Source organism: Monodon monoceros, unplaced genomic scaffold (assembly GCF_005190385.1).
Source record: "Monodon monoceros isolate NGI ecotype Baffin Bay Population unplaced genomic scaffold, NGI_Narwhal_1 Super_Scaffold_21, whole genome shotgun sequence".
Classification (NCBI taxonomy): domain Eukaryota; kingdom Metazoa; phylum Chordata; class Mammalia; order Artiodactyla; family Monodontidae; genus Monodon; species Monodon monoceros.
Window position 1 is genome coordinate 170,156,023 of NW_021703778.1, and position 10,584 is coordinate 170,166,606.

Genomic DNA, 10,584 nt, shown 5'->3' on the forward strand with positions numbered 1-10,584 from the left:
GAGTCCCTCCTGCACTCAAGAGTCACACAGATCCCTTTCTTCACTCAGGTGTCACACAGAGCCCCTCCTCCAATCAGTGTCACACAGATCCCCTCTTCCACTCATGTGTCACACAGAGCGCCTCCTCCACTCGTGTGTCACACAGAGCCCCTCCTGCACTCAGGTGTCACACAGACCCCCTCCTCCACTCAGGTGTCACACAGAACCCCTCCTGCACTGACGTGTCACACAGAGCCGCTCCTGCATTCAGGTGTCTCACAGACCCCCTCCTCCACTCTTGTGTCACACAGAGCCCCTCCTCCAATCAGTGTCACACAGAGCCTCTCTTCCACTCATGTGTCACACAGAACGCCTCCTCCACTCATGTTTCACACAGAGCCCCTCCTCCACTCATGTGTCATATTTAGACCCTTAATGCGCTTGTGTCACATTGCTCCTCCATTCACTGTGTCGCTTTGTGCCCCGCAACCCTTTCATGTGTACCCTGAGCCCCTCCCCTGCCCATTTGTCACATGGAGCCCCTCCTCCACACGTCACACCGAATCTCCCCACTCATTGTCACACTGAGTCCTTCCCCCATTATTGAGTCACACGGATCATTTGCTGCTCATGTGTGACACCGAGTCCCTTCCTGCCTCAGGTATGACACTGGACACTGAGCTTTTCCTGCTACGTATGAGTCACCTAGGCCCCTTCTCCACTCCCGTGCCAGTAGAGCTCTGTTCCACCTGTGTGTCACACTAAACTCCCTTGCTCATGTGTCACACCAGTCCCTCCCCTACCTGTACGTTACACTGAGAGCCTGCAACATACATGTGTCCCACTGAGCCCCTTCCCCCTCATGCGTCCCACCGAGCCCCTTCTTTCATGTGTCAGATTGAGTTACTCACCCACTCGTGTGTGACATGGAGCCCACCTTCCACCCGTGCTTTACAACGAGCCCCTCCCCCATGTGGCATGCTAAGTCCCTCACTCGTTCATGTATTTTGTGGAGTCCATTCCCCAGCCATCCTCTGAGCCCCTGGCTGCACGGGGGCGTGTCCTCAAGCTCGTTGCTGCCCCACCAGCCTCTTCCTGGCATGGTCTTCTTTCTGGTCTGCAGTCCTCAAGTTCCCGGAGGGGAGGGCCTATGGCTGGGCCATCTCTGAGATCTCCTCCTTGGAGGGGAAAGTTATGCCCCCGGTGGGACACTCCCCAGGGGTGGGCCCAGGCCAGAGGTGGAGACAGGGCCTGCCCTGGGGCTTCTCCCACTGATGGGGCAGCGGCTGTGCTCCTGTAGGGAGCCCTCTGAGAGGACCCAGCTCCTAGGACAGACAGGTGGACGTCGGAGAGACAGTGCCCTTTTTTCCTAGGCCTGCCCCTTCTTACTGCCCTGGAGGAGGGTCTCCTCGAGGGGCCTTAGCCTCTGCCCAGGACTCTTTCATGACCAGGAGGCTGAGGCCCCTCACAGGTAGCTGCTTCCTACTCTCTCCTTAAACCCCGTCTGGAGACATCCCTGGCTCCCCCACTATTCCTAACCCTGGGTCCCGTGTCTCTCGGCTGGAAGCTGTCAGCAGGTGCCCCCTTCTCCTCCTTGTCCAAGCTTGGTGCCCAAGGGCACTAGACTCATGTCCCCCTGGGCCCTGGCTGCTGACTTTGACTGTCCCGCTAACTTAGGTCCCACGCGTGGCGGGAGGAGACCACACCGAGCCCCTGTGTGACTAGTCATTTGCCCACGAGGCAGCCAAGGCCCCCAGCCAGGACAGGAGGGCCTTCCGCCATCCTCCCCTGCCTCCGCCCAGCTTTGCACGTTTCCCCACTTGGCAGCTTCAGGACGTCCTTGTTGAGGTCAGGAAGGCCCTCCTGGCCAGGGGACCGCTTGAGCAAAGGCGGGGCCTTCAGGTGGTGGTCGGAGTGTCATGGTTGCCTCTGTCAGGTGCAGTGTGTTGGAGCGAGATGTGGCACGGGGAAGATCGAGGTCCCATCGCGAGAGGCCTTGATGTTGGCCGAGGAAAGGCCTCCTCCCGCTCAGGACCTTGGATAGAAACCAGAGCTCTGAGGAGTGGACAGCATGTGCTGCTTGGTGGATGGGTGGAGTGGGGGCCGGGCTGTGGGGATGGGCTCTGTGTGATGCTGGCTTCTTGCTCACTTTGGGCGCAGGCAGGCACCGCCCTGGTGGGCAGGGAGGGGATTTCAAGCTCCTGTCACACCCCCTAACATGGGAGCCTGTGTCGGGGGGCCTGACAGAGGCTGGACCTGTGGCTGCCTGCAGGAGGGATGGGCATATCAGGATCCGAGTGGTGAGTAACCACCAGCTGCCAGGGAGTGTGTATTGTTACATGTTTCCAGAAACAGGCCCATGTGTACCAGGCCTGGAGGCTGGAGCTCTTGGCCATGGGTGGGCTGGCGGGGCTGGGGTGGGCTGGGAAGGGCAGGGGGGTGGCAGAGAGGCTGGCAGCCTCACCTGGTTGGAATCCGGGGCTCCCCTGTGTCCCTGGATGCTGTCAGAGCTCACTGGATGGCAGTGGTCTTGGGGAGGGAGGGGCGACCTGGGCACAGGCGGTTGTGTAACCTGTCTTTTGTCTTGAGTTTCCACCTTTGTTGTGGTGCCATGATGTCATAACCCAGCACCTCATTCAGTACTGACTTTTTTCTTGCTTTCAGGAGAAAAAAGGTTTGTATTGTGTTCTCTAACCTCTTTTTCTAGGAAGGTGGGGACACCATCACCCAGTGTTTTTTTGCCCTGTCAGGAGTTTGTCCTCCTTGGCCTGGGAGCTGCCTCTCTTGTCTGTAAATGGGGATAAAGCCCCTTCTGGCTGGACGGGGGCAGGGGACCCAGTTAGACCAGTGCCCCGCCGTCCACTGTGTCCAGACGCACTGTTGTACTGGCAGCCCCACTGCTCTACGTGTGTGTGAGCGTGCAGGCGTGTCACTGTGGATAAGTGTGTGCACCTTGCTGGGCGTCTGGGCTCCCCACTGTAGGGCAGGGCTGGTTGTTTGGTGGCGAATTCTGTTCGACCTTAGCCGAGAGGTCGTCCCGTTGCCCCTCCACCTGCACAGGCCTGGCTGGAAAGAGTGGCTCTCCTGGCAGGTCCTGTGCTGCAGGGATGGGAGGGGTCATCGTCCATCCCATCGCCCAGGGCAGCCCCTACCAAGCAGGTTTGCCCTGGAGGTTCAGCCTGTAAGACCCCCCGAGGGTGGGCTGGGCGAGGGGCCAGTGCTGGGCGTGGCCTCCCCACCATGACCCCAAGGCTCTGCTCCAGGAGAGCTCATGCCAAGGGGTTCGGGAACCCCCAGAAGAGTGTCATCTGGGAACAGAGGGGATTTTAGGAATCAGAGGCCCTTGGAGATTGTGTCTCATTGCCCCTGAAACTCCCCTCCCCTCTAACCACACCCCCCATTTGATGATAGGAAAACGGCCCTGAAGACCAGACAGCTGCTAGCCAGGGTCACCCAGCAAGTTGGAGTCAGGGCCGCTAAGGGGGTCTTGGGGTGCTTGGAGATGAGCCCCTGACCTCGACCCACGCGGCTTGCCCATGGCTTCTTGGAGTTGCTGCCAGTGGGTGGACAGACAGACAGGTAGTGTGCCCTTGGCTCCTGGGGCCTCAGTGATGGTGGCTGTTTGTGGGCGTCGTTCCTGGGTCCGTGACTGCAGGTGTGCAGGGCGTGGCGGGGATGGAGGGGCCCAGGGTGAGAGGGCGGAGGCCACCGGGGAGGACCCCAGTCCCGGCTCTGTTCTTGACCCCTTCTCAGCCAGCATCAGGTCAACTGCCCTCTCTGGGCCTCGGTTTCCCAAGTTTCTCCTGAATAAGCTGCCTGAGAAGTCCACGCATGGGGGGCGGTGGAGGGCAGGGACTCCGAGTGTGACTTCCTTTGTGACAGGAGCTCCGATGGCTCGGAGCGACGGAGGAGAGGAGGCTGGGAGAGGGGGTGCAGCCGGTCAGCAGGGGGCCAGGGGGACGGTGAGAAGCCCGGAGGTGTAGCCGAGCCCCCGGCTTTGAACCTGGGGATCCTGACCATGATCTCGCGGTGCTGCCGTCGGGGGTAGATGCCTCAGACAGACGGGTGGGTGGTGAGCGACAGTCGGTCGCTCCTGGGGACCAGTGAGGGCACCGGGCATAACGCCGGGTGGGGCCGGAGAGGGCACGGAACTCTGGGGGATCCGTGAGGGACACGACTGTCCTTAGGGGTGGGGAGGGGCAGGCCTGTGAGGGGGTAGGGAGTCAGGCCCCTGCAGAGCCCCTGACTTTTGAACCTGAGATCTGCTTGGTGGTCTCATGGTGCCACTGTCAGGGGCAGATTCTGTGCCCCAGAGGGCAGACTTAAGGCCCATGCCATGGTGTGTGAGGGCCCACGTGCATGGACATCCGTGTTGGAGCCCCCCCAAGTGGAGGTTCTAGGTCCCCCGCAAGGAGTGGTCCCATGTGGAGGGGTGGCGGATCTGGGAGGTCCAAGGCCGCTGCCGGATGGGTGGGCCCTGAGGCCAGGCAGAGGGACCCTCGGTCAGCATGGACTGGGCTGTGGGCTGAGTGAGCCCTGAGTGCCTGAGTGCCCGGTCACCGCTGTCCTCCCTCCCCGGGACGCCCTCTGCCTTCCCAGGGCAGTGCACCCTCAGAACAGCTTTTCTGTCACTTTTAGGATGGTGGGACCTTGGCCTTCTCCACTAGGGGTGGTGGTGGGGGAATTGCTGAAGCCGAGGTTCCTTGGTTCAAAGACCCTCTGAGTTAGGGGGGCAGGGCACAGCCCGCCCACCCCCATTTCTCGTGTGGGACGAATTGGGACTTGGATTTCTGGGGTCCCTGATCCGGACCCTCCGGAAGAGGCAGCTCCCCGTGTTGCCCTCCTCCCCCGCACCCACCCCCCCACCCCCCACCCCCCCAGCTTGCGTGCCAGGCGCCTGGTGGGCGTGGTCCAGGGGGAGCCCCACCCCGCCCCTCCCCCACTCCACCTGCCGGCCCTCCACCCCGCCTGTCCCCACCCTCCACCTTCAGAACAAGCCACAGAGTCAGATCATCTTTTAACTCTACTTTATTTTGGGGGTGGGAGGCGGTGAGGAGCGCAGGCGTGGCAGAGAGCGGTGGCCTGGTAGGAGCATTCTCAGCTACTTGGCTTTTCGGGCCTCTCTCAGTCTGTCTTGGAGCCCCTCCCCTTGTCTCGGGCCTCAGGCCCCTGTGCTGTCAGTGTTGGGGTGGGGAGGGAGCCCCCCCGGGTGAGGTCACCCCGTCAGTGTCCTGGACGGTCGCAGGGACGCCTGAGGCTGCGAAACCGGTGAGTACTGGCACGGCAGGCCCCTCTGTAGCAGCACCAGCCAGGTGAGAGCCAGAGCTCAGGGTCAGACAGTCAATGTCGAGGGCACTGGACCAGACGGGGGCGCGGGTGCAGCTTGGCAGGGAGGTGGAGCGGGGGAGGCCCCCCAGCACCCCACGAGGCGTGGGAGGTCGGGGTCGGGCCCGGGGGCGCGGGGGCACCGCTGGTGGAGGTAGATGTCAGTGGAGCAGCCGAGGTCAGTGTCCCAGGGTGGCCCAAGGTGGCCACTCGTCGCTCCAGGGGGGGGCGGTCCCTGGCCTCTGCTTGCTTGGCTGCGTCTGCTGTGCTGGTTCTTCACCCAGCCTTGGGTCATGGGGTCATCTCCTGCTCATCACTGCTCTCTCCCCTCGTTGATCTCACGCCCAGTTGCAGGCCTGGGACCTGGAGAATTAAGACGGAGTTGGGTAGCCCTGAGCCGACTCTGGGTCTCTGATGGTTGGATGGTCCACTGGGTAGCCTGTTGGCACGGATACTGTTGCTGGTCGATGAGTCGATTGTTTGCCCTTCTCAAGTGTTTCCCCCTTGGGTCAGGAGCGGCAGGAAGGGGGCCCGGGGTCCGAGCGAAGCCGGCTGAGGCACGGGGAGGCTGGAGGGAGGGTCTGTGGGGTGGCGGGGCGGAGGAGAGGAGGCGTTTTCAGTCGAGGTCCGCGTCCCGCTCTTCTCCGGGCAGCTCCTCCAGCGTTGCTCCTTCCCCGGGGGGGCTCACCCTGACGAGGGTGGATGTAGACTGGGTGTAGATGGCGGTCAGGAAGTGGGTCAGGGCCCTGGCTGCCAGCTGCCTGTTGATCGCGATGGACCCCCGTCGGGCGCTGCGGATATAGAGCAGGCGGCGGACGTCGGTGTCGCTGGGGAGGTGCTGGCGGGGCCCGAGGGCGCCCGAGGCGTCGGGGCTCAGGCTCTCCTGCACGTCGTTCTCCTGCTCGTCCTGCGAGGTGTCTTGCAGGCCGTCATGCAGGCCACACTGACGGTAACGTTGCAGGTCGTCTTGCAGGGCTTCTCGCAAGACGACACCCTCATCGTCGACGACGTGCAGCTCCAGGTAGCGGTTCGGGCGCAGGTGGGGGTGGGTCCCCTCACGGGGGGTGACTCTGACGGCGAAGAGCTCGCACAGCATCTGCCAGAACTCGGGCGTGAGTCGCAGGCCCAGCAGGGCGTCGCGCCGCCACTGGCCAGGGCCCAGGAACAGCTCGGCCGGTTCCTCGGCTGGGATGGCGTTGGCGCCCGTGAGCGGGGGCATCTGGGTGAACAGCTGGGCGACGGCGGGGGCGATGCCGCTGCCAGCGATGAGGGACGAGTCCAGCAGCAGGCACAGAGAGCGCCGCAGCGGTGGCCGGGCAGTGTCCGAGGTGGGTGCGGGCGGCAGGGCGAGGGGCGTCCTGAACCTCAGCAGCACAAGGAGGGCGGCCACGGCCAGGAGGTTCTTCCAGAACAGGAGGCCTCGGAAGAAGTGCAGAATGACTGCCCTGATCTGGGCCATGCTGAAATGGGCAAGGAAGCTGTTGAGTATTTGGTCTGCTGGTATCAGAGCCAGGAGCTCCTGCCGGAGGTGCTGCCCATTCGGCTCGTCCTGATGAAGGGCATCTTCATTCTCCTCTTCGTCCCCCGATTCTGGGGACTGAGCCCTGGGGGACCCTCCCGTAGCAAAAAGCATCCTTGGCCGAGTGGCAGCACGCTGCTGGAAGGCTCTTCTCTGGAGACATTTCCGCATGGGCGGCGGGGGCCGGCCACCCTTTTGTTCTGGCCGCTCCATGACGTCAAAGTGGAAGTGGGAGAAGAAGAAGACCCAATGCCCGGGGAGAAGTACGGTGAGCCTGTCATTATTCAGAGAGGCCAGATCCTCTGTGTTGAGAAGGATCATGATAGGCTCCTCGGTGTTCTCCAGGTAGCGACACCACACCACGAAGGCAGCCCGTACTGGAAGGGTCTTCATCTCCGCTGGCGAGGCCTCCACCTCGATTGGGGAGATGTTTCGAGAATAGAAAGCGCAGCAGACTCGCTTGCCGGTTTGGTCGTCGACTTGGATCAGGGAGGCGTGCAGGGCCGTCTTGGTGACGCCCGTTTCCAAGTAGAACGGGTTCTGGGGCTTGGGGTGGTGGAGGAGGGGCGCCTTGCGGAAAGCCCACTTCAGGCACTCGAAGGCCTCCTGTTCCTCGTGCCCCCAGCAGAAGGGCCGGTCGCTCAGTAGCTGGCGCACCAGGGGCTCCGTGATGACGGCGAAGCGCTCCACGAAGTGCCGGTACGGGAAGGCGAATTCGATGAGGTTTCGCAGGGACTTCTTAGAGCCAGGGATGGGGTACCCTGTTATGGTGGTCACGATGCTCTTGTTGAGTTTCACCCCTTTGGGGGTCATGACGAATCCCAGGAATTCGGCAGTGTGTCGGTGGAACTGGCTCCTGTCCAGGGAGCAGTAGACGTGGTGGTAGCGGAAGCGGGCCAGCACCTGGCGGACGTGGTGGAGGTGCTCCTCCTGGCTCATTGAGTAGACCAGGACGTGCTGCCCGTATGAGAGGACAAAGAAACCGAGCATGTCCTTTAGGATAAAGTGAATCACGCCCTGAGGGATGATAGGGTCTGCGCAGATCAGGAAGGGCCGGTAGCTCGTCATCTCTTGAAGCTCCAAACCGAACGCTGCTTTCCACACATCTTCCGTTTGGTGTATGTTCATGCTTCCCTCCACGATGGTGCCGCGCAGCTCCAGCTTTGTGAACCACGTGGCTCCGTGTAACTGGTCAAACAGTTCTGGAATCATCTGTACGTAGTCGTGTCTGCTGGTCAGCATGTCCTGCGGGTCCCAGTATTCCTCCCGCCTGGCCCTTTCTTGCATCCCGGCTCCCACAGGTTCCCACGGCGCGGTGGAGGGACACTCGTGATAGGTCTCGCTGTGATCACTGTCTCCAGCCTGCTGAAGCTCAGAGGGCTCTGATTCAGAAAGATCATCGGATCCGTCTGAGCTTGGCTGGTCGGAAGTCTCCTCTTCTGCTTCCTTCGGGTTAAACACGTCGGCCAGGTCGGAGTACAGGGGCGGCAGTCCGGGCAGCAAGCTTATGGCATGTCTTTCCAGAGCGATGCATGGTGGGGGCGGGCGGAAGCAGTTCTTCAGGCAGTAGGGAGAGTGGAAGGTGCAGCGGCCTTTGACCCAGTCGACCTCTGGGGCGTGGACTCGGAGCCAGTCGATGCCTAGTATCACGGAGAAGTTGGGAGACGGAATGATGTCGAATTGCAGGGACTCGTGGTGGCTCTGGTGGATGCACACCAGGGGTTCGGTGTAGAGCCAGACGGGCTCGTGGCCGACCAGCGAGCCGTCCACGGACGGGACCGACCGCGGGCAGGGCTTCTTGTAGAGCTCGACGTAGTGTTCTTGGGCGAACCTCTCATCCATGAAGTTGCCGCCCACCCCCGAGTCGACCAGGGCCTGAACCGCCACGCTGTGGTAGGGGTTCACCCTCACCATGAGCAGCAGGAACAGGTGGTCGCGGTTGATGGCGGGGTGGGCCTCGCAGGGCAGCCAGCTGCTCACCACCCACCTCTCCGGAGCAGGCGAGTCGATCCAGGTCAGGTTCCGCGGGCGGGCCTCCGGGGGCAGCCTGAGCATCGCCCTTCTCTCTGCCAGCTTCTCTTCTATCTGCAGGACCAGCAGAATCAGACTGTCCAGCGAATCCGGCTGAGGGACGCGGAACAAATAGTGCCTGATCTCCTCCTTGAGCCCCTGGCACAGGTGGGCCTGCAGGACTTCGTCTGGCCAGCCCAGGGTGGGCACCAGGCCCTGGAACTCGTTGATGTATTCGATGGCGGCGCGATCCCCCTGCCTGAGGTTGAACATGGCCTCTTCCGCCACCCGCAGGGCCTGGCGGTACTGGAACGTATCGGACATGGCCTCCAGGAAGGCTGGGAAGTCGTCAATCAGGGGGCTTTCTCTCTCCACCAGATCTTTGGCCCACTCCAAGGCCAGGCCCGAGAGGTGGCCGATGACGTAGCCCACCCGCAGGCGGTCGTCGTAGAGCATTCTGGGGCAGCTCTGTAAGATCAGCTGGCAGAGCACGATGAACTCGTGGTATTCTCTGCGATCGCCCGAGAATTTGCCTGGGATCGGCAGCTGGCCGGCGCTGATCCCTTTCGTCAAGATCTCTTCCGCCACCCTCTGCTGCTCTCTGAGGTCCTGCACCCGGAAGTACAGAGAGATGATGGACCTCACCATGCCCGTGATTTCTGCGGTCATGCTGTCCGCCGGCTCCTCGGGATGCGCCTCTTTCCACCCAGCCAGGTCAGTGTAGTCGTCTTGCTCTTCCTGGGCTCCCCCTGGGTTGACTGATGCCTCTTCCATTCTGCCAGGTGCCCCACCAAAGGGACCCCCCACTTCCAGATGTGAACCATCGCGTGACTCCTCCAGGTCTTGGAGTAGGTCATTGGGTGGATCCTTTATTTCCCTATGTGGGCCACTGGATGGCTCCTCCATGTCTTGGAGGAGATCAATGGGCAGCTCTTCCATTTCCCGGGCCAGGCCACTGGCCAGCCCTGCCGCCGCTGCCGCCGCCTCCACTCTGCTCCCTGGTGTCTCCACGGTGGTGTTGGATGAGCCCTCGGAGGACTCCATTTGTTTTGATGATGGATTCTTACGCTCCATCATCGTCTCAAATGAGTCTTCAGAGGGTTCTATCATTTCGTCGGATGGGAAGGAGTTTTCTCTGAAGACTGGTAAGGTTGTGACGCGTCCGGTCAGTGACTGGGATGGCAGAGGTCAGAACCTGGGGGTGGGGAGGGGGTGCGAGGAAAGGCAGTGGTTTAGGGTCTCACGAGGTCAGGGTCTCCAGGACAAATCAGATGCCCAACTTGGCAGAGCAGAGAGAAGCTGGGGAAAGCCTCCCTGGGTCCAACTTGGGGCATCCCATGGAGAGAAAAATCTGCAAACCCCTGACCTTCCCGCCTACTCTCCCAGGCTTACTCTGCCTGTCTGGCCTGACTACTCCCCCGTGGCTGTAAGAAATTCACAGCCCATAAATTCTGTGGAGTTGATGGGCCCGGAGTGGCCGCCGTGGCAGGCAGGCACCTGGCAGGGTGCGTTAGCTGCTTCATTTCAACCCTGGCACACAGGCCTGGTCAGCCTCCCTTCCCTTCCTTGGTCACCAGAGAGTCACAGAGGTCACATCTCAGTGCCGTCCAAAGCCGCCCCTGGCAGGCTGGGCCCCCTCGCTTCTGAGGTGTGGATCTCCAGCAGAGATGCCTACTGTTTAACAAGTCCAGGGCAAGAGGAGAACATGGGCACTTGGCTGCTATCCCGTCGGTTGGCTCAGACGCCCAAAA

General features: G+C 61.8%; 1 protein-coding gene across 1 annotated transcript; it reads right to left on the bottom strand.

Moving 5' to 3' along the window:
* Positions 1-5,920: 5,920 nt before the first annotated feature.
* RTL1 (retrotransposon Gag like 1) lies at positions 5,921-9,943 on the bottom strand. Its single transcript, XM_029237166.1, has one exon. It carries the CDS (start codon positions 9,941-9,943, stop codon positions 5,921-5,923), a length of 4,023 nt encoding a protein of 1,340 aa, XP_029092999.1.
* Between the last annotated feature and the right edge of the window lie 641 nt (positions 9,944-10,584).